Source organism: Gallus gallus, chromosome 1 (assembly GCF_016699485.2).
Source record: "Gallus gallus isolate bGalGal1 chromosome 1, bGalGal1.mat.broiler.GRCg7b, whole genome shotgun sequence".
NCBI classification, from domain to species: Eukaryota; Metazoa; Chordata; class Aves; order Galliformes; family Phasianidae; genus Gallus; species Gallus gallus.
In genome coordinates, this window is record NC_052532.1 from 76,827,463 (window position 1) to 76,850,596 (window position 23,134).

The 23,134-nt window shown below is 45.9% G+C and overlaps 2 protein-coding genes and 1 non-coding gene across 4 annotated transcripts in view; 1 reads left to right on the top strand and 2 right to left on the bottom strand.

Annotated features, from left to right (window-relative positions):
• Positions 1-1,753: 1,753 nt before the first annotated feature.
• TAPBPL (TAP binding protein like) lies at positions 1,754-10,394 on the top strand. The gene is given in 8 exon segments (NM_001396023.1): positions 1,754-1,915; positions 2,345-2,581; positions 5,538-5,816; positions 6,162-6,503; positions 6,630-6,953; positions 7,603-7,635; positions 7,637-7,696; positions 8,021-10,394. Coding segments are annotated over 8 exon segments (1,455 nt in total). The 5' UTR covers positions 1,754-1,776; the 3' UTR covers positions 8,062-10,394.
• The window catches only part of VAMP1 (vesicle-associated membrane protein 1 (synaptobrevin 1)), a 30,260-nt gene continuing 16,816 nt past the window's right edge, over positions 9,691-23,134 (bottom strand). Inside the window, exons 5-6 of one of the 2 annotated variants that reach the window (XM_046939678.1) lie at positions 15,491-15,784; positions 9,691-14,964 (exon numbers count right to left, since the gene is read on the bottom strand). In XM_046939678.1, coding sequence (XP_046795634.1) covers positions 15,747-15,784 — 38 coding nt within the window. In that variant the 3' untranslated portion in view covers positions 9,691-14,964; positions 15,491-15,746. Of the gene's footprint in view, positions 14,965-15,490; positions 15,785-23,134 lie in introns of those variants that run through there. The other variant, XM_046939685.1, reaches the window with a different exon arrangement.
• MIR6553 (microRNA 6553) lies at positions 22,672-22,772 on the bottom strand. The gene has a single exon (NR_105420.2). It is a non-coding gene; the product is annotated as a microRNA 6553 (primary transcript).

Here is a 23,134-nt window from a genome sequence, read left to right on the forward strand (position 1 = left end):
TCTCCTGGGTTGAAGTATTCAGCCAGTGTACTGCTGAAATGCAAGCTGAGAGGCCACTGCGAAATCACGGAGTCACCAGTTTTGATGTTCCTGTGCACTCATCTTTTGCTGTCAACAACAGATTATCTGGATAAATGCTTCTCCTTGGAGATGTGGATACGAATTCCCTATTAGTGTTATACATTAACATGGGGTAGATGGCATTTCTTCAGGGGTGAAAGGGTAAGTCACCTACTGACACATCGGTCCAGACTGGGGTAAGAAATTACTAGTCAGGTCCCCAATTCTTAAAACTGAGCAAACACAGATAAGGTGGATTTTATCAGAACAGTGTTTGTTATTTTGAAAAACTGTGTAACTCCATGTTGCTTTCTTAAAAATAAAATTTATTATGGTTAAAAAATGCATCAAAATCCACATCCTATCTTGTTTTCATAGTTCCATCACATAAACTTTATTTCTAAATTTAGAAAGATTTGCTTTCTAGATCAGAGATGGTAGTTCCTGTATTCTCATATTCACTACTCTCTTTTCATTTGCTCCTTTATTCAGTATAATTTTCTTGGTTTAAGACTATGTTTATGTATCAACAACGGGTAGTTTAATTCTTGACCCCATCTTCTTTGCATAGTCACCTTCTCCTTTTCGATTCAGGTATTTACTTACACAAAAAACTTTATTTTCTAAAAATTCTTTTTCCACATTAAGATCACATTACGTCTACAAACATCTGAAGAAGTATTTTCTATGCCAATCAATTTCCTTACCTGTCACGTATATTCAGTAACCTCGTGGCTGTTGATCCAGATAGCTACAGAAGGATTTTTGCTCTTGCTCTGAGGTGCAATTGCCATGACCACTGAGGATCTCTCACAAGAACCCTAGGCTTCTTTCATATCCAGTTTCTTCGCCATTACAGACTATTCTAAAGACTTTGCTTATTTCCTTGATTTTTTTTTTGTTTGTTTTCATTTTCAAGCAAAATTTTCAAGTACTCTGCAGGCCTATTTTTATTTAGCTTCCCGCTTCATTGATGTGTAAGCAAATTATGATCGCATGCTCCAAATGTATTTTTCGTTAACAATTTGTTCTATGACTTTATTGCTATTCACAGCTAACACATCTTTTATAGACACAGTGACTGCTTTGTGAAGGAATTTGTCATCTGTCATAGCAAGACTTATAGGCCTAAGCCCAGTTATGATTATCAGAGACTTCCCCCAGCTCCTGCAATTTTCTCTCAGCAAAGGACATGAAAAAAGGCGGTCCTTAAAATGCCACCAGAGCTCACCCATTCTCTCACTAATGCTGTGCACAGGCTGTTTTTTCCAGTGTTTTTTTTCTTCCAGGCAGCTGGGGTGGACTTGGCAGCTGGCGGCTGCCAAGCCTCCAAGTAAGGCAGCTCCTGAGCATTCCAGTGGCAGCTAAAGGAGGATCCACAGGGAAAAAGGAACAACCCAGGTTTCACCTCTCAGCCTCTCACAGAGCTGGAATCTTATGAAAAGCAGGCTCGTAGAGAAGTGACAGCCCTCACTGAGTGCTCAACGAGCTGGGAGAGAAGGACGATGTTAAGGAAGCTGGCATAGCAGTGACACTTAAGAAGAGGTCCAGTGAAACCTGCAGCTCTGGGAGTGCTCCTCCATTTATTTCACTTTCCTCCTGCCTAAAGCCTTCCTGTTAAATCCCCTGTGCTTGGTGAAGAAAGAGTTAACAGGCTCAGAATGCTGGGATTGTGTTTCCCTTCTGCTTCTCCAAAGTGAAAGTGAAATTAAAAGCATGGTGCTGCCGGCAGTCTGGGGCAGGGCCTGGTTCCAGCTAGTCTTTCCGAGCATTATGGTCTGCAGGAGACCCTTCCTTAGGGGCAGTATGATCCTGGGGCTTATCTTGTGCTGCTGCATGCTGGCTGTGCTGGCAGGTGAGCCGGGGCTGGGCCGGGGCTGTGCTTCTGCTGCTGCTGCTGCAGTGCCTGGGGAAGGGAAAGCTCACCGGAGACCTGATAGCGGCCTTCCAATATCTGAAGGGAGGCTTTAAGAAAGAAGGGAACAGACTCTTTAGCACTTCTCTTGTCATAGGACAAGGGGAAATTGTTTCAAACTAAAAGAGGGCAGTTTTCCATCGGGTATAAGGAAGAAGTTTTTTACAATAAGGGTGGTCCCATCCTTGGAGACCCTCAAGGTCAGGCTGGATGGGGCTCTGAGCAGCCTGATGTAGCTGCAGGTACTCCTTTTCACTGCAGGGGAATTGGGTTAGATGACCTGTAAATGTCCCTTCCAACTCAAACAATTCTATGATTGCACGATTAAAGCAGTTTGTGTACTAAAACAGTTCTTTTCCTTCTCCTAAGGGACAGTGGAAGGCCTCACACCGGTGCCTGAGCTCCGCAGGGTGGATGTTGTCCTTGGCTGCTCCTATGTGTGGGAAGGAGGATTGTCAAGAGCTTTTGGTGGCTCTGAGCATCCTGCTACCCTGGTGCTGAGGGGACTCAGCGTCACAGATGATGGCACCCTGGGAGATGTAACCGACTATGAGATCCCACAGGCAGACCACAGCTCCTCTCCTCCCATCATCTTTGAAGCCTCAGGTGAGTGAGGCATCAGAGCTGCCTCCAGGACTTTGACAACCTACATGCTCCAGGCTTTTCCAAAAGAACTTTTAAACAGAATTTAGACAATTACAAGGACTGCTGCACAAGTACTGCCTGTTGTTTTGTTATACTGGCCTAGAGGCAGATGTTAATGTGATAGCAGTAGAAACTGAGCCTTCCCACCAGTGTTCTACTACATTTTGTTGCTGTGTGACAGATGGCAGCAGAGGGGCAGTCTGACAAAATGGTGTCTGACATGGAAGTGCACATGAAGCAAAAGTTTGTCATTTAATTCCTCCGTGAGGAAAATATGGCACCCACTGACATTCACTGACACTTGCTGAATGTTTACAGAGACCTAACAGTAGATGTGAGCACAGCGAGGTAGCAACCTCCATAAATTTTTAATTTTTGAATTAATTTTTGGAGATTAGAGCTAGCTGATATTTAAACTCTCTTCCAACCCAAACGATTCTATTATTATATGAATGGCTGTTAAAGTTCTATGCATGACTTTCTACATTCAGCAATTAAAACTTTAAGAAAGGAATTCTGTGGAAGGTTAGAAACCCTGCCGATGCATCTCCCTCCTATAGGGCCTATCCTGGCTTGTCTCCTGGAAAATCCTTTGTCAATAACATCTTGGAAATTATGGTTCTATGTTTTATTATTGCACTCATAAAGAGCATCCCCACCTTTTGTTACTATTAACAATATTAGTATCTTAGTCAGCATGCATGAAGTAGCACTGTCCCTCTCAGAAGGCCAGCAGTGTGTACTTGGCTCTTCTTACTTCATTTCTAGGTGCCAGCCTGCAGTCCTCCTCCATAGCCTTGGCTTTGTGTGTAACTTCACGAACACAGCAAAGCAAAGGTCCAAGCCTGTACTTCAGTGTCATCAAATTAGCTACACACAGTGCTTACATGCAAACAAGAGCTTACATACAAGCTTATCCGAGGCCCAGCAGGGTCCATTAGCATGGGTCCAAGCTTTCATGCTGGGGTGTGACAGAACAAGGCATGGGGTGTGTTCAGTGTGCTACAGACAGGCCTCGGGATTCTGAAGAGGTCCCAGTTGACTGGAAGCTGGCAAACACTCCAATCTTCAAGAGGGATGAGAAAGAATACCCTGGTAATTACAGGCCTGTCAGGCTAAGTTCAATGCCTAATAAAATTATAGAGAAAATTATTTTAGAATTTATAAATTTAGAATGGCTTGGGTTGGAAAGGACCTCAAAGATCAAATAGTTCCAACCCCCCTGCTGTGGGCAGGGCTGCCACTCATTGGATCAGACTGCCCAGGAACTCATCACGCCTGGCCTTGAATGTCTCCAGGGACAGGGCATCCACCACTTCTCCACACAGCCTGTTCCAGTGCCTCACCACCTTCCGAGTGAAGAATTTCTTCCTAACATCTAACCTAAACCTCTCCTCTTTCAGTTTAAATCCATTCCCTCTTGCCCTATCACTATCTACCTGTGTAAAAAGTTGATCCTCCTCCTGCTTGTAAGCTCCTTTCAAGTATTGAGAAATTGCAATGAGGTCTTCCTGGAGCTTTCTCTTTTCCAAGCTAAACAATCCCAACTTCTTCAATCTTTAATTGTAGGACAGTCCTCTCGTCATCTTTGTGCCCCTCCTCCAGACCCACTCCACCAGGTCTGCATGTTTCTTCCACTGGGGGCCCCAGGCCTGGACACAGTACTCCTGATGGGGCCTTCACGAGGGCAGAGTGGATAGGGGCAATCACCTCCCTATCCCTTCTGGCCACCTCTCTTTTGATGCAGCTCAGGATACCACTGGCCTTATGGGCTGCAAGAGCACACTGCTGGCTCACGTACAGCTGTTGAGATTTGAGGGTCTTGGTCAAAAACAAGCTGAACATGAGTCAACAGGCAGCCAGGAAGGCCAGTTGTACACTGAGGTGCACCAGGCCCAGCATTGCCAGCTGAGCAAGGAAAGTGATTATCCTGCTCCTCTCTGCACTGGTGCGGTCTCACCTCAAGCACTGGATGCAGGTTGGGGCACCACAGTTCCAAACGGACATAAAGCTATTAGAGTGCCCAAAGGAAGGCTACAGAGATGGTAGAGGGTCTGAAGGGGAAGACACATGAGGAGCAGCTGAGGTCCATGCTTTGTTCAGCCCAGAGCAGAGGAGGCTGAGGGGAGGCCTCATGGTGGCCTGCAGCTCCTCACAGGGAGTGGAGGGGCAGGGCTGAGCTCTGCTTTCTGGTGACAAGCTGTAGAATCTGAGGGAATGGCATGAAGCTGCGAGGAGGTCAGGTTGGATATCAGGAAAAGATTCTTCACCAGAAGGTGGGGGGAGCCTGGCACAGGCTGCCTGGGGCAGTGGGCACAGCCCCAAGCTGCTGGAGTCGAAGGAGCATTTGGACATCTCTATCAGACAGAGGGAGTGAATTTTGGTTGGTATTTTGTGGAGCCAGGAGTTGGACTCAGCAATTCTTATGGGTCCGTTCCAACCTGGGATATTCTGTGATTCTTTCAGGTACTGCAGACACTGAGTTAATTTCCAATGATGTCAGTGGGAAGCATGTGGATCACTTATGGGCATCACATAGGGCTCCTATGCCTACCTGCTTTGACTAAAAAGCATTCAGACTAAAAGAATGAACATTGCAAGTCTTTACTTGTTATTTCACATATAGAACTTATTTGAGTTGGCTGAAGGGAATCTGTTTTGCTTATTCCCCTTTTCTAACAGCTTCCGTTGCCCACAGTAACCCCTGTGCTGGGTGAAATACAGCCAGCAGACTAAGGGATGTAAAGCAACCACAGCAAACATGATCTCATATTCTTTACAGACCTTCATTTGATAAACTTAGCCTTGCATTTCTGTGTTCTGACTGACCCTGTAGTGCATGATGTTTCTCATCTCATCAGCTTGCTCTGTCTTCCTTTCAGATCCAGACAATTAAATCTCTTCTCTCTCCTCACAGAGCAACTAGTGTCCATCCCATACGCAGAGGCCCTGCTGCATGTGGATTGCAGTGGGGAGGAAGTGAGCTGTGAGCTTTCCCCATATAGTTTCCAGCAAGAGGGCAATGGTCTCTGCTCTGCCTCCTGGTTCCTGGCCACCATTCGGCTCTCCAGTGGGATCAGCATTGTCCTGCTGCTCAGAGGGCCCAGCTGCAGCAGCCAGAAGGAGGGACACGATGTGACACTGCACCCAAAACTGAGGATTCCAATGAGCAAGGAGGGGACTCTGCTGACCACAGGTGACCAGGTGGCCTGGGATCCCAGCCCTGCTCAAGCAGGGACACCCACAGCAGGTTGCCCAGGGCCATATTCAGGTTCCTTCTGAAAGTCTCCAAGGAGACTCAAACAAGTGCTTTGTGCTTCAAGACCATGGCATGTATTGGTGTCCACTTGTTTGTTAACCCTACTAACCCCACAGGGCTGGCTTCCTCCCAGCACTTCTGCCCAGGTGGCCCCTGGAGCATCACACAAGGGGCCTGCTTGGGGTGAGGATGTCACTGCCCACACCTCGCACTTGAGGATGCCTTCTTTACCCACTTTGATTTAACTCACCGCTTGCCTGTAATTCTCCTTTCTGTTTCTAGTGGAATTTCAATCATCATCAAACAACACTTCCCTGCGCACACGTCTTGGCAGCTCCATCACCCTTGACTGCCACTTTGCCTTGGCTCCCAGCTTCCTACTGTCCTCCCTGGAATGGAGGAGGCAGCACCGAGGCAGTGGTCGCAGCCTTTTCCGATACCGTGTGGGGAATGCAGGCCTGACAGCGCAGCCAAAAGTCCACGTAGATGTGGAGCAGCTGCTGGGGAATGGGGATGCATCGCTTACCTTGCAGGAAGCAACTGTGAATGACGAGGGGACGTACATCTGCTTGGTGTCCACAGCACAGCACCAAGTCCAACACAATATCCAGCTGCTGGTGTCTGGTAAGGAAGGCACTGAAAGGTCACCCCGTTGCTCCCAGTACTCACTGTCACAGGAAGCTTGTGGGTGGATGCCATTTGTGTTCCCTTCTCAGTTTCTGACCCAGTCAATTCCCTATTTCCTTCCAGAGCCCCCAAGAGTTCGTGTGTTTCCAACAGAAGCGTCACTCAAGAGAGATGAGACCATTACTCTGACCTGCAACATTGCTGGCTACTACCCCCTGGACATCTCGGTGAGCTGGACACAGAAGACTCCTGAGGATGAGGTAGAAATCAGTCCCTCAAACACACGGTTCTCCAGTCACCGGCAAAGCCAAGATGGCACCTACAGCATCAACTCCTACCTCAGCGTCAACTTAGCCACAGCACAGGCTCCAGCCACCTACACCTGCCATGTTTCACATGTGGCTCTGGAGGCGCCCATCTCCATCAGCACCCATCTGAAGGCACCAGGTGAGTGTCAAGGTTGAGTGACATATTCTTCGCCCTGCCCACATCTCCTGCCACCTCATAACCCACCATAAGGATTAAAATCTCTGGGGTGCACCACGCATGCCTGCTTTTCCATGCTTTCCTCCTGATGTCCTCTTTACCCATCCTCTCTTCCCTTCCACTCCTTTAGCCTGAAGATTTTGGGTCAGCAATTATCTCATTTCCTACAAGGGATGAGAGATATTATGACTAAAAACAGAGCACTTGGACAGAGACAAGAGAAGCCATGCCCAAGGAGCTGGACACCCAGCTGGACTCGTTCAACTGGAGGCTGAAGCTACTGGGGAGCTGTAGTCCCAGTGCTGCAAAAAGTGCTGCTCCCCTTTAGAGTTGATGTGCTGTCAGTGTTCTTGCTCTCCTCCCCAGCAGGAGACTGCTCTGCTTTCTCCTGACCCGTCAGGAAAAAGCAAGCAATGCTGTTGTTTTACAGTTACGACATATCTGTCTAGCCAGTATAACTTGGCCCTGTGTTCATGGCCTTAGTGCATGTGTTTCATGTCATAGCTGACAAGAGCGTGTGTGTTGTCAGATGCCAGGGGTTTGATGAGCTGGGACAACCAATGGCTGTTCAAGTGCATGTGACATCCTTGATCCTTCTCTTCCCCTACAGAACACACGGAATTGGAAGGACTGGTAGGGGGGGGCCATTGCCACTGCCATTTTCGTTTCTGTCCTCTTCATTGTGCTCAGGAGGAAAAGAGCAGGTAGGAGGCTAAGCACTGAGCCACTTCCCTGATGTGGGAGATGGGACAAGCTACATCTTCCTGGCATTGGCAGCTCAGGGCTGCAGGGCTGCAGAGGTCCAGCTGCCCTATGGCTGCTGCTCCCTTTAATCCCCTGCTCTGCAGTGTGCAAGGGCTACAATCCCATAGCTGGAGGCCTGTGATCCTCCCAGTGCTGCTGAGCATGGCAGGGCTGAAATGCTCTTCTCTATTTGCTTCTGGCAGATCCCTGCACAGGGGCAGTGGTCTGTACACTTTGGTCTTTATGAATCTTAAGTTTTATTCCTTTATTTCTTTCCTTTTCAGCTGAACCAAAGCCTGAGCAACTTCTAACAGCTTCAGAGTAGAAGAACTCTCATGTCAACCACCTGCCCTCCACTATCTATCTTCTCTTAGAATCATAGAATCATACAGTACCCTGAGTTGGAAGGGACCTATAAGGATCATTGAGTGCAGCTCCTGGCTTCACACAGGAACGTCCAAAAATCAAAACATACGACAGAGCACTGTCAAGATGCTTCTTGAACTCTGGCAGCTTGAGGCCGTGTCCACTGCCCTGGGGAGCCTGTTCCACATCCTGCTCAGGAGAGTCAGTCTTGTCCAAGTACTGACAGAGATAATGGTCAGTACAGAAGGGGAAGGGCTTACCCAGCTGGAGGAGCTGAGCAATCATTCTAGGATGGAGTCTGAGAAGAGAGACAGGAAAGTGTGCTTTCATCTCAGAACAGGATTGACAGCCTCAGCTCTGCTGGGATGCAGCATATAGACGAGTGTTTATATTACTGTACATGTGTGAGTCTGTATAGGTAGATGTACAGGTAGATGTAAATAGTTATACAATGAATTTTCATACATTGTATATAGATACATAGCTGTAGATGTATATAGGTATATTTTCTTAATCTTTAAGGTTTTAAGGAATACGTTTACGCACATGTGTATGTATGTGTTTTAACTGTAGAGCCAAGCAAATGTGTAGGCAAAATCAGTTAAACTTCAAACTGAGCAAGTTGCTTATATTGCAAGTCCAGCAGTCAGAACAAGACAATGAAAGTTCTCCCATGGAAAGTTACAGTAAAATTTAAATTAAAATTTCAGATGGAAGTTTACAAATTAGAGATCTGTGGTTCTGCTGTTGTGAAAAATACAGACACAAATGTTTTTTAAAAAGAAATATTATTACGTATTCAGATTAAATGTGGATGTATTGTATTTTCAAAATAAGGAGTGTTTTTAACGGTAATGGTTAAGCTTAAGCATTTTTAGATCAACAGGCTGAGATAATTTACATCTCAGCATCATAACAGATTTGGCTGAGGAGGCGTCTGGTCCAATTGACTTAGGTATATTAGAATACTCGGGAAATCCCAAGGTACTGGAAAAGCGTGTGGTGCCAGTGTTCAGAGAGAAAGCAAGACAACACACGTGACTGTTAGATGGCCAGCAATGTGTGCTTGCAGCCTGGAAGGCCAACTGTGTTCTGGGCTGCATTAAAAAAAGGGGTGACCAGCAGGGAGAAGGAGGTGATTGTCTCCCTCTACTCGGCTCTTGTGAGGCCCCATTTGGAGTACTGCATCCCAGTACTGCAACCGAGGCCTGGGGCCCCCAGCACAAGAAAAACATGGATATCTTGGAATGAGTCCAGAGGAGGACCATTAAGATGATCAGAGGACTGGAGCACCTCTCCTATGAGGAGAGGTTGAGGGAACTGGGCTTGTTTAGCTTGGAGAAGAGAAAGCTCTGGGGAGACCTCATTGTAGCCTTCTAATACTTGAAGGGAGCATATAAACAGGAGGGGGAATGGCTGTTTACGAGGGTGGACAGTGATAGGACAAGGGGGAATGGTTTTAAACTGAGACAGGGGAGGTTTAGGTTAGGTATTAGGAAGAAGTTTTCCACACAGAGGGTGGTGACACACTGGAACAGGTTGCCCAAGGAGGTTGTGGATGCCCCATCCCTGGATGCATTCAAGGCCAGGCTGGATGTGGCTCTGGGCAGCCTGGTCTGGTGGTTGGCGACCCTGCACATAGCAGGGGGGTTGAAACTCAATGTTTCAATGTTTGTGGTCTTTTTCAACCCAGGCCATTCTATGATTCTCTAGCAACAACCATCTACCAGAGAGTGTGAATCTGATAAAAGGCATTTAGAACATTTCTTTCCTTATTTTTTTTTTAAGTTGTGAGAAACATACCCAACTTAATTCCTTGATGAAATAATACATTTGGTTGATAAAAGTACTGGTGCAGATTTAACAAACTGGTGAATTTGTAAATCAGCATGACATTCTGAAGAGAAAAATAACAGTGTGTGTATGCATCACAGTTTGCATTGTATGGATTAGTTACTGCCTAACACATAAATGTCAAAAGTTTGTAATCCAAACAGCAGCATCAATCACTGCCAAAAATGTGTGCCTCTGCATAAGGGATGGTGAGCCCAGTGCTTTTCAGTGCTAGGAGCAGGAGATACCATTTTAAATTATTGTCAGTAAAAGTTGCAAATGGCAAGTGGAGTGAGTACTTCAGATCTACATGGGCCATGGGAAGTTCAGTAATACTCATCTGTTCATCCAAACATAACCGATCAATTCATGATGCTCGGTAGTGCTGGTGGCATTTCTTTGGGTACCGGACATCCACATTGTTCCCATGCCATTGAACCATAAAACTCTGCTAAACCACCTACTGTGCAGGTGCCTACACTTTTAAAAAATATGTATGGAAAGTCTGAAGGTGATCCAGGGCTGAATGATCAATTAGGAAGTTCAGAAATTTGTCTTCTAGGGAGGCATTTTGAGACACTGCTCTGATCTTACTATGACTGTTTCCCTTAATTACACCACAAAGTGTGGGCACTGATGGAACTTCAACCTGCAGAGACAGGCACAGGGAGAAACCAACAGCTGCAAGTTAAATTTAGGAATGTTCCAAGTAGGATAAGACAAAACATACTCAGTGGTGAAGAGGATTTTCCTTGCTGCCTGTCAGCAAAAGTGGTAGACTATCTCACAAGATCTTCAAATAAAGACCAGATTACTGACATTTAATCAAAACCAGTTAATGACCTCAGTTAAAAGAGACATTGATCTCTTTTAATTTAACAAAATACCAATGTCTTTGTTGTGTATGAAATGAGAGCTGGTGATTTGCCTGTCTTTTCATAGAATCATAGAATTGCTCAGGTCGGAAAAGACTTTAAAGATCATCAGGTCCAACCCCAACCTAACCATACTACCCTAACTCTAACAACCCTCCAATAAATCACGTCCCTGAGCACCACATCCAAATAGTTTTTAAACACATTTAGGGATGATGACTCAACTACCTCCCTGGGGTGCCCATTCAGTGCTTAACAATGCTTTCTGTAAAGAAGTTTTTCCTGATATCCAGCCTAAACCTGCCCTGGTGCAAGGGACTAATTGCCCTGTGTGCCCAGGGAGTAATTAGTCTTACTATTAAAGACTGAGACAAAGAAGGCATTAAGTACCTCAGCCTTATCCTGATCCCTGGTCACCATGTTGCCCTCGGTGTACAACAAGCCCTCTTCTTGCTGTTGATGTATTTATAGAAATATTTATTGTTGTCCTTTACCTTAGTGGCCAAGTTCAGTTCTAGCTGGGCTTGGGCCTTTCTAATTTTCTCCCTTCATGGCTTCACTACATACTTGTAATCATCATAAGTTGCTTGCCCACCCCTCCAAAGACTATAAACTTTCCTTTTGTTCTTCAGTTCCAGCCAAAGGTTCAGCCAGTCTGGCCTCCTTGCCCATCAGCTCATCTTCCATGACATGAGGATGGCCAGCTCCTGCACCTTTAAAATTACTTCCTTAAAGTATTCCCAGCTTTCCTGGGCTCCCATCCCCTCCAAAAGTGCCTCCCAAGGGACCCTCTCAATCAAGGTCCTGAAGAGGCTAAAGTCTGCCCTCTGCAAGTCCAAGGTGGCAGTTCTGCTGACTCCCCTCTGTGGTTCAGCAAGGGTGGAGAAATCTAGCACTTTATGATCAATGTGCCCCACATGGCCTCCAACCTTTACATCCCCCACAAGAGCTTCTCTGTTAACAAACAGCAGGTCCAGGATTTTGCTTATCCTTGTTGGCTCCTTCACCAGCTGTGTCAGAAAGTTATCTCCCACACATTCTAGGAACCTCCGGGACTGTTCCTTATCTGCTGTATTATATCCAGCAGATGTCTGGGAAGTTGAAGTCCCCCATAAGAACAAGGGGGAGAGACCTTGAGACTTCACCCAACTGTCTATAAAGTGTCTTGTCCACCTCTCCATCCTGGTTGGGTGGCCTATAGCAGACTTCCGTTATAATGTCAGTCTTACTGGCCTTCGCTTTTATTCTGATCCATAAGATCTCAACCCAGTCATCACCATCATTAATTTCCATACATTCACATTCTTTCTTAAGATAAAGGGCTACACTGACTTGTGGAACAATCTCTATAACCACGAAGTAGCTGTAGAGCAGGTATGTTTTATTCGGCCGGTCAGGTGCAGGGGGGGATAACTCCTTCCTAGCCTGCACACCGAAAGCAGGTAAACATCCCTCTTTATAGAGGAAATACATACATATTTATGGTACAAGGAGTAGTTTTTACAGTTGATTCTAGTACAATATTCCACACCTATTCTTCGCCCCAAACCCCACCCCTAACTAATGGCCCCATATCGTTCCCATTGTTCGTGCTCAACTACTCTTAACAACTTAACAGATTAGCCTTTTATTCAACACCACCGCCTTTCCTGCCTTGCCTATCTCTTTTGAAAAGTCAGTAGCCACCCATGACAGCACTCCAGCTCCATGATGGCGACTATATCATAGCTTTCCAACCTCACTATGGCCTCTAGCTCCTCCTCTTTTTTACCCATGCTGTGTGCGTTGGTGTAAGAGCACCTGAGCTGGGCCACCTTTTGAGTGGGAGTAGCCCTAACTCTTGACCATACCCAGGTGTTTCCATAGCCACCAGCCTCACACCAGCCCTTGTGTTCTTCTTACAAAAAGGTGAGTCATCCTTCTCCTTCACCAGGGCACAAGACTGTGGGATCTTACTAGCACATCCCTCTCCCACAAGCACTGTCACGTTACATACAGGCTCCATACTAGTAACCCGAGTTACACCCCCTTCATACCTAGTTTAAAGCTCTATCAATGAACCTTCCCAACTCCCATTGTAAGACCCCTTTCCATCGGTGGGATAAGTTACTCCCATTGGTTGCCAGCAGGTCTGGTCTCATGTAAATCGAGAAGAGGTCAAAAAACCCAAACCCCTGCCAGGCACACCAGGCTCGGAGCCAGGTATTAATCCATTGGCCAATAAGACAGTGTAAAGCTAAGAAAATATAATGGAAAGGTATAGGAGATACATTAGGAGTTGCCATACTCCTTTTAAGGAGAAATATACCGTGGCACTTGAATTTTACCCAGCTGCCTGCTCTCTGATGCTCCCCACTTGTAATCTGAATTCTGTGACCCTAAAGGTCTCAAGCTGAACTCAAACTACAAGAAATTAGGCATACACACTGAAGCGGAAGTAATACTGATAAACAAAGTGATGTGCTTAATGACAATATTAATTATATTTTAAATATAAAATGCTTATTGCAGAAAATGCCACTAAGGGACCAAAAGTTTATCAAAGATGAACTTGATTACATTGTAAGGATATGAATAAGTAATATTATATGTTGTACGTCCCTGACAGACAGACGTACTGCTTTCCAAGGTCAAATAGGCAGTGGCCAAGTGCCACATGGCACCAGTGTATGGCCATATGAATGGAACAGGGATCTGGTCACCATCTGAGCAGTTGTTAGCCAGACCAACCTGCCACAGGGTATGCTGTATCATACAAATAAATATTAAATATAGAAGTATTAAATCAGCTCATTTGGAATTTTTGGAATTCCAATTTTTGGAATTGGAATTTGATATGAGATACGAGACGTGAGATTTGTTAGGGATTTTGTCAACCTGCAAAGTGTAAGGTCAAGTTCTCTACATACATGGTTACTTAGGAGCTGTGACTGTCGTATTGTGAATGAAGACTGCAAAAACTCCTAACGTGATATTGAAAGAGTTGTCACTGTGAGTAAATCTGAGCTCAGGATTATCTTTTCTGCAGAGGTTCCCTTTGCTTAATTATTCCTTCGCTCAATCAATTTAAGCTAGCAACGTTGATCCAGCAGTCTAACTACATTTGTTTAGATGCACTTTATGAACATAGCTAAATTTTGGCTGGTATGCATTTCAAAGCAAATGTGCATCAGCAATAAGGCATCTGTAAAGTGTTTAAATAAACTCTGAGCTTGCTTCCATTTGGCAGCATATCATCACTCAGAGCAACTGGGGACACTGCTTCTTTAGAGCCAGACTGCAGAACAGATGCTTTGCTGATTCAAAGCCCTTTTCTGGAATATGGCAGATGACATATATGAGTGGTCAGTTGTCACACAGACCACCAGTGTGCAGCCCTCTCCAGCCGTGCAGCAGCTGTATACACACTACTGGAATTCAGTGGTCCTGTTTTAAGGCACCACAGCAAGGACAGGATGAACAAGGGTTGCTTTTTCAACCACGGAGATGTCACTCTTGAAACATTTGAGGATGACATCTCTGAAAGTACCAGGAGTCCACTCTCCCCCAGGCTGTGCTTGTCATTACTTGTAATCTCCAAGGCCATCATAGATCTGACTAGGAAGAATCCTTCTTTTGTGCCTGAAGTGTTATGATTATACAGCTCCCTACAGCAGGGAGAACTGGCTTTCATAAACCTAATCTCCACCTTGGTACCACATGCTCAGGCTGAGAAGCTTCGAATTCCACCAGTCAGCTGCACCTCTCACACACTTATAGCAAAAGGCCTAATGTACAGAAATCAATCAGTCACATATTCCATACAGTCCACAAGGCAACAATGGACAGTTATTCATTTGATCCTAGTGTGCAACAAGAAACAGATTTCCACAGTGACCCTGGAAGGAACACCAGCCCTCCCCACATCTTCCTGTCTTTGTCAATGAGCTGCAAGGAATCACTGCAACCCATGTGATTTGGGTGGGATGGGACAAAGCATCAGGGCAAGCATTCATGCCCTCCTGCTGTAATTGTCTTGAAGATCAGAAGCTTGATGCAAGAATCTCCATTTCAAGAGCATGGCATTGCAGTCCTCACAGTTCTTCTTGGGTACCTCTGTTTGTAGAGAAGACCATCTCACAACCATACAATGGCAGCTTCTTCACAGATCTGACCTGTAGGAACACTGCCCTTGAGCTTTTCACTGGGAAGAGTATGAAATGCTGGTCACGGACACATTTCACTAGCACCGTGTGTTTGCTTTCCTCAATAACCACAGTTTTCTGCACTGATCACTTTTTCTGGCCTGATCTCCATCTGGAGCACGCTGATGGAAGCAAGGATATGAATCTCTTGTAATATTTCATACATTCAGGAAGAAAAGAGAGAGAGAGAGAGAGGGTTGGTCTTGCCTAATCTGAAGTTTTCTGGCTCTGTTACAACCATTCCCTACCTTGTGTCCCAGACAAAATACTTCAGATCCCCAGCTCCATTCCTTCTCTCCACAGCAGGATACATCATACTAAACCGGTTCAGCTCTTACCCACTGCAAAAACGTGGTCCTCCTCCCAGGACAGCAGAAACTGCAGTTACCTCCAATGTGAAGGTGGATTCCCAATACACCTCCTTCAATAAGCAGATACTGAAAATGCCAAATGTCTTTCTAGTTGAAAATTTGACTGAGAAGCTCAGAAAGCTCACCTGCACTGAGGATGGATGGTTTCAGCCCTGTCTTTTGGACCAGAAGCAGTTGCCAGCCGTTCTTGGTGAGATCCATGGTAGTGGTCCATGATGAGGCCCATGGTAGCTGAAGCAGTGTGGGGCTGAGTTGTGCCCAGAGGCAACAAGGAATTCTTGCAGAGTCAGGTACACGTGTGCAGACGCATGAAGTGAATCTCTCACTCCCCAGCAGTGGACAGCAGAGGAATGTCCACATCTGGATTCAATGTCTGCAGCATCAGGAGCTCCTTCTCTCATACCCTGCCCCTACAAACCCTGAAACAAGAGAAAGGAGAGGTCCACCACCCACAGTTAGATTCCTGGTGCTTACACAAACACACCCCTCTGTCACTGCTGCTGTCCTCTTCACTAGCAGCTGGGTGAAAGTGCCCGGACCATAACACCCAAAGATCCAAAAACTCTGCAAGGTGGCTCCAACGCTACCAGGCAAGATTCATCCAAGTACATATTCAGTCCTCAGGAGATGGACCACAGCGCACACCATACTTAGGCTGGTAGATGATAGTATGGACACACAGCCTACTGGGGACATAAGATATCAAGTGGTGTGCCAAACTTAGGCATTCTTCCAGTTTATCCAGACCCTCTTAGACTCTATCTGTACTTATCCCTCATCTTTTCATTCATGGCATCTTCATCTGAAGTCTCAAGAAGCCCCAGAACCTCCTCCACCACCTGTTCCTGGCCACTTGCAGCTCCAGGAGGAGGATCCATGATGTAAGGGTGGTCCTGGCAATTACACAGCATGTTTCTATTCCCTTCTGCTGTCTGTTCTGTTGCAGAGGATCTCAGCACAGCATCCACCACCTGGCACCCTCAGATGCCTTCAGGAAGCAGTGGGTACTGTTGTTGTGCTCTGTTTTATGTTTTGAATTGTTTGGTCCTTATTCTCTCCTTCTGTTTATCCATTCATCACCAAAATCATTTTATCTCTTCCTGATTTCTCTTTCTCTAAACTCCTCCTCTCCCTTCTCAGGGAAAGTTCAAGCTGAAGAGGAAGAACGGGGCAAATATATCACAGTTCTTAGCCATACTCTCCCAGCCTTCAAACATTTTCAGGTAATGGACTTCCTGGCTGAATCTTTAAGGTCTATTCCAACCTAAGACATTCTGTGACTGTGATTTTATAATTCTATAATTGCATGAATGTGCTTTCCGTGGTTTAGTCACCTCCATGGGTTGAAGCCGTCCATTTTTATCCAGTGCCCCCGTAAAGTCTTTAAGAGCTGGCATCACATTTACTGCCTTCCCCTCCCCAGGTGCCACAATGAAATGAAGCATGGGTCACACAATGCTGGGAGCAGCTCAGCTATTGTACTCTTGACTTGCTTTAAAACCCTTGGATAAATGCCATTGCTCCTAGCAGTTGCTGTCACTGCTCTCGTCATCACCGTGCTGATGGGCCTTTTCACAGTCACTTCAGTTTCAGGCACATTTATAGACCAACCCCACCCTGCACAAGAATGGGTTCTGCCAGGATGATCTGTTCTGTCAACACTGGAACAGAGGCGCAGAGATTTCTGCCGTAACCTTAACTTCCCCGTGGAAGTAACAGCGTGTTACTTTTGGGCAGCCAGAAGAAAACAGTTGCAGCAGGGGCTGGTATAGAGCAACGGTGCTGGGTAATAGGTCAAAACGGCAAGGTGTGCCAAAGCAGAATGGGAAGGAGAGAAGTAGCTGGAGAACAACAAAAGGCAGAGAGCGGGATTTTAACAGTAGTGAAGACCATCGGGTGGCAAAACCAGGATTACGGCCCGAAGTGTTGGGATGTTGCACTGAGAGGAAGTGAGAAGTAAGAGGGAATAGCAACATTAGCTCAGTAGGTCCAGCTGAGGTGGTGATATAGAGTTACAAGAGGTGGCAGGAGGGGCTAGGGGTGACAGTGAAGACTAGCGGCACATAGACAATATGAGACAATAACACTGACTAGTGGTGGTTCAGAGCAACGACTGCTTTTTTTTAATTGACAGATTTTTTTCATTTTTATTTTACTGACAGATTTTTTTACTGAGAGCGGTGAGGCAGTGGCACAGGCTGCCCAGAGAAGCTGAGGTTGATCCCTAGAGGTGTTTAAGACCAAATTGAATGGGGTCCCGGGCAGCCTGACTTAGTGGGTGCAGCCCTGCCCACGGCAGGGGGGTTGGAACTACATGATCTCCAAGGTCCCTTCCAACCCAAACCATTCTGTGATTCTCTGATTCTGTGATGCTATAAAAAGCAGGGCAGTACTGGCCAACACTGATGGAGAGCTGAGAGGTCCAGATAGGGCAAACCAACAATGACAAGGAGAGGAAAAGAAATGGAACATGGACTGCAAAGAGAGGAACAGCAATATTCCATTGTTTTAAGGGTTTGTGGATTAACTTCAGTCTGTTTGCCTCCTGTGCTCTGAATTGTCTGGTGTGAGTCATCGTCTGGGAGCTTTATAATTTGCTGGCCTATACTGAAGTGTCACTGCACCCTGCAAACCTTTCCACCACATCCAGGTGGGGAAGGAGGGCACAGTGTTCTTTTTCCTTCATTAGTAACCTTTCCATTTATCACACTCTCCTTTCCTCACTTTCAACGCCATTTTCTTATCTAACTTTTCAACTACTTCTGAAGTCGTGTGTTTATTTAACAGGGATTTCATTATGAATTTCTGTTTTACCCCTGTTGTTTTATACATTTATGTATTTACATACCATTCTCACTGACGCATCCTCGCATGAAATACCATCAATACTCTATTAAGTTCTTACCACAGAAGATCAATTACTTCAGCAGATATATGTGCACAGCACCAAACCAAGAGGTGTACTGCTGTCATGGTCCTGGTTTGGCCTAGGTTCCATGACAAGGGGGTGAAGGGACCCACAGACCCCCACCCCAGGAAAGGGGGGAGGAAGGAAGGGAAAAGGTAGGGAGATGGGCCTGGATGAAGGATAGCAGCAGCAATGAGCTACGGAAAAGTTTGATTTACTAAATATAGTAGTTGAATGTGAAATAACACAATATAATACAATATGATTGGAATTGAAGCTAATAAACCAGATAAAATGAGAAACAGAGAGTTTCTGAAGCCAAAGTTCTTACTCTAATGCTGTAGGCAAAGCAGACAGGGAACAAAGAGGGGCAGTCTCATGACTCCCAGTGAGTTTTATCTTTCCAATCAAATGAAAAATGGAAAAATGAAGTCAGGAGAGGAGAGGAGAGGAGAGGAGAGGAGAGGAGAGGAGAGGAGAGGAGAGGAGAGGAGAGGAGAGGAGAGGAGAGGAGAGGAGAGGAGAGGAGAGGAGAGGAGAGGAGAGGAGAGGAGAGGAGAGGGGAGGGGAGGGGAGGGGAGGGGAGGGGAGGGGAGGGGAGGGGAGGGGAGGGGAGGCAGATCATCAGCAGAGCAGAGCAACTTGAAATCCCTGTGGTAGGAGTAGTGAGAAGGGCACCTGGAGAATTAAATGTGGCAGTGTCAAAACTGGAGGTAAACAAAGATGAGGTTGCCTCAACACCAGCTTGAGTAAACTTCCATGTGGGCAGCAACTAGCATCTGTGTCCAGCAAGCAAATCTGCTGCACTGTGCCATGTGATGTGCTGTGCTCAGTGTGTAACTAAGGCACAACTGCATGATTCTTGTTGGCTGACGAGCAGGTGTCAAGAAAAACTGGTCTTGGGTGGCTGTGTCTGCTTCAAGTTTCCAGGAACGGGCAGAGGAGATCACAAAAGAGGTGGGGGCCTGGGGAGTCAGGTGGTTGTTATAATAGTCATATTGTTAGGGCTGGAATGAGGAAATCAAAGATTTTGGCTGAGCAGGAGAACGGGGGGGGGGGGGGGGGGAAATCTCATGGAATCTCTATCCTGATCTCCCACCCATTGATTGCTCCTCAGAACAGAGATCTTCCTGGATTTGATCTCTCAGATGGGCATCAGCCTTACCTACACTGGTAAGAGGCAATTTTCATATGGCCATTTCCACAGTCAGCCCTCTTGCAATTGCATGAGATCAGTGTATTGCGCTGTCAACCTGGCTGAGCCTACATGAGACCCCAGATTTAGGAAATACACAGCAGAGAGAGAGCTGGAAATTCTATCTTCAGTGCCCAGTGACTTTCAGGTCACTGCAGCAAAGGCAGCAAGCAGCTGACTTGAGCTTATACAAAGCAGCATGGCTCAGGTACCACAGGGTATGGGCGATTCAGCTGCTTCAGCATGCAAATGGATGCCGTGCTTGCAGCAGGCAGCATCCCTTGTTCTGCAGCAAAGACAACAGACGGGAGAGCAAAGGTTTTCAGTAGCCAGCTCAGATTTGTCGGTTAGGGCAGGATGTGAGCATATACACAGACTCTCCAGACTTCCTACCACATAGCAACACATGGACGGCTAAGAAAGAGGAACCACACATCTCTTATGGGGTTCACTCATGTTAACCTCATCCTCCTAGGAAAAGAGATGCATTTCCTTCCATACACAAGATGTTCTCAGACCTACAACAGTATTTTCATGATCTCTACCCTATCATCTCCCATCTTTCATTCTGAGAGAAGGGGATAAAAGTTTACTGCTTTGCTTTTCCCACAAGGCTCCCTTCTGCATCACCAGAATGGATATCTGTTCCTACAAGGTAAAAAATGAATACATTGGAAAGGAGTCTTCTTGGGACTCAAAGGTGTGGAAGTGAGTATATGGACATGCTTCTGCTGCTGTTGGTGTCAGCAACTATTTGGGATAGACACCACTGCCACGTGGCAGGCTGCATTAAGAAGCAAAGAAGGCGGCAGTCAATATCCCATTAGGCTGCTCTGCAAATCCCCAGTGTTTTTTTTCTAAATGATCCTGTTTCAAAATCATCACCTCTCAGTCAAGTGATTCTGTGAATCCTGGGTAAGTAACTTCTCCCTGAAAAGCAACAGAAATACAGAGCATAGCCCCCATCTACCCATCTTCACCTGCTACCAGCCTGGCATCTCTTTGGCCAGACGCTTCAGTTAAACTTGCAGCACCATCTGTGCTGCTATTCCCTGACATTTTGAGTTGCTAGTTTTCATGCGAAAATATATAACCAGCTGGAGATAATGCAGAAGTAAGCCAGAAATAATTCTGCTTCTACCCTGCGGCAGAAGGAAAAGCTTTGTCTAACACAGCCACCTATATACATATACAAAAAACCTAAAATGATCTGAAGGCTTTCAAGTGGTTCAAAAATGTGTTACACTTGCAACTCAAATCAATCCATAGAGATCAAGCTCTAGAGAGAGCCTTCCTTTTCCTCCCACCACAGTAGCAGCATGTTGCATAACGAGAAGTCTGTACTATTTTAAAATGCTGTGTGCATTACAGATCATTATCACATTCCTACCTGGGCTGATAGGAGACATACCTGATAAGGAAACATTTCAAATTTGATGCCATAAAAATGATTCACATTTACTCAGAGGTTGCTCAGTAGCAATAAAAAGCAATCATGCATTCAGCTGGCAAGGATGCAATATTCAGGAGCATTGCTCTCAGCAGCAGCATGCTTCCCACTCAGCAGAGAAGAACCTGCAGCCAGACATCCAAAGGTGAAGGAACTTTTCAGTGTAAAGCTCCTGGGATTCAAAGCTTGGTTACAGGTCATGTATAGATGATGAATCAAAACTTCCAAAAAGAGTTTGTAATGCCCAGAGGAAGATCATTCTTCCTAATGGAAGACTTGGACCATTCACCCTGTAACTGCTGAGCCTGAACGGGGCTGGGGAAATAACGATTATTGCCAAAACCTGCTCCGTCTGGCACGGCCTGCCTCAGTAGATGACTGCATTGAAGAAATATCCAGAAACTTGGGGATGGGCAAAGTGTTCGGAAGACATTTGCAGTGAGGGAAGCTTAAGACAGAAGCATAGCTAATCCCCTACAATATCCACATGAGTCACTCCCATGAAGTGCACTGGGATTCCACCTCACAACCTTCTGTTGTAGTCATCGTGCATGTCCAAGGACAACTGTACTGCGTTGGAAAGCAGTCGTTCAGGTGGTCCAGCTCATCTGACTCTGTGAGCTGACAGTCACATTGCGGCACACCTGTGTGACCACAGGAATGTCAGAATTTCTCAAAGCCATGGCCAAACTGAGACATTCACGTGGCTGAAATGGCTGGAGGTCACCTGAGGCTGCTCAGGGCTGCTATCTGAACAGCAGCAGATAACATCTGGCAGTCGGAGCACCTCGCCAGCAAGAGAGAGGGCAATGGAAAGCACTTTGATCACAGCTGGCAGCAGCTGGAAACTGCAAGAGCCAACAAGGTTGGTTTTTTTAATTCTTTATAAGGAAAAAAAAAAAAAAGCATGACACATGGAAAAAGGCTGAAAAATAATTGTATCTAGATCTGCCAGTTAGCTTTGTCTCTCACCTAGCAAAAAAGGAATTGTGTTTCTAAGTACAATTGCAACGGTCATTTGAAGATAAGTTGAAATGCTTTTAATTACTGTGGGAATCGTAGAATGCACAACTATCAGCTCTGCCAAATGGGGCTTAAGCTGTTCTGTGAGTGCCACTAGCTTAAATGACCATAAAGCAGGACTTCTTTGAGAGACAAGATAGTCTGGGTTCTGTTTGTATGTTGTATTTTTGTTTTTTCGGTTGATTGGTTGGTTGGCTGGTTTTGGATTTAAGGCATAATTGCAATAAGACAGATGCAGTTTTGATGGATAATCCGTTAGCATAACTGAGCATAATTTCAGGAAATTACAATAATGTAGTTAAACAAGTTATAAACACTCTCCCTAGGAAGCTCCCAGATTATAGCTCCAGAGCTTACAGTGGTAACTGTAAAGGCTGATGCTTTGCAACTGCTGTACATCTGTGTATGTTCACAGAGGTTAAGGAATAAGCCTACCAGGCTGAATGACAACGCTGATGTGCACCTTTGGGGATTGTCTGTGTGTATCCAAGTGCATAAAGCATGCAAGCAGCACAAGAGAAAAGAGCTCACATCTGTCCCCTAAAAGGAAAGGCATTTCTAATGCTCTTAAGAAACTGATTTGCAACTGGCATTCATGAACAATATTTGTTCATTTCCCCTATCCCTTCCACTCTTTGCGATTTGTTTTTCTAATGATAATATAAGTTCAGAACAAACTGCTTGGTATAACGAAGTTTACAATGGCAGAAAAAAATACTCTGCTTTGCTCTTGACGTGGGATGGAGCCAGGAGCAGCTCAGGGTAGTGTTTGCAGGTTAGCAGCAAACAGCTATCACAGGGCTGCTCCTGGCACGCTCCACCAGCCTCAGAAGGGTGCTCCTCGCCATTTTCTAGCGTGGTGTGTTGCAACATGAAGTGGCTGTGTCACTAACCAAACTGCTGCACGCTCCAGTCAGGATCAAAATCCGGGAACTGCAGTAGGTGAATTGCAACAGGGACTTGACCTGAAGAGGGCAGGCATGAAGGAAGAAGTGAAAGCCTCAAACAGTGCTGGTTTGAGATGAAGTCATTTGGAGAAGAGTGGGAATGTGGTTCCTGAGTTACAAAGGCTGGCAGGCTGCTGGGCACATGTGGCTCTGGGTCCTTGTTTCTGTGGACTGACGAACCTGCGAGGCACTGGGTAATGACAAGAGGCCTCCACTTCCCTGGCACAGCCTGGTGAGACCTGCTGC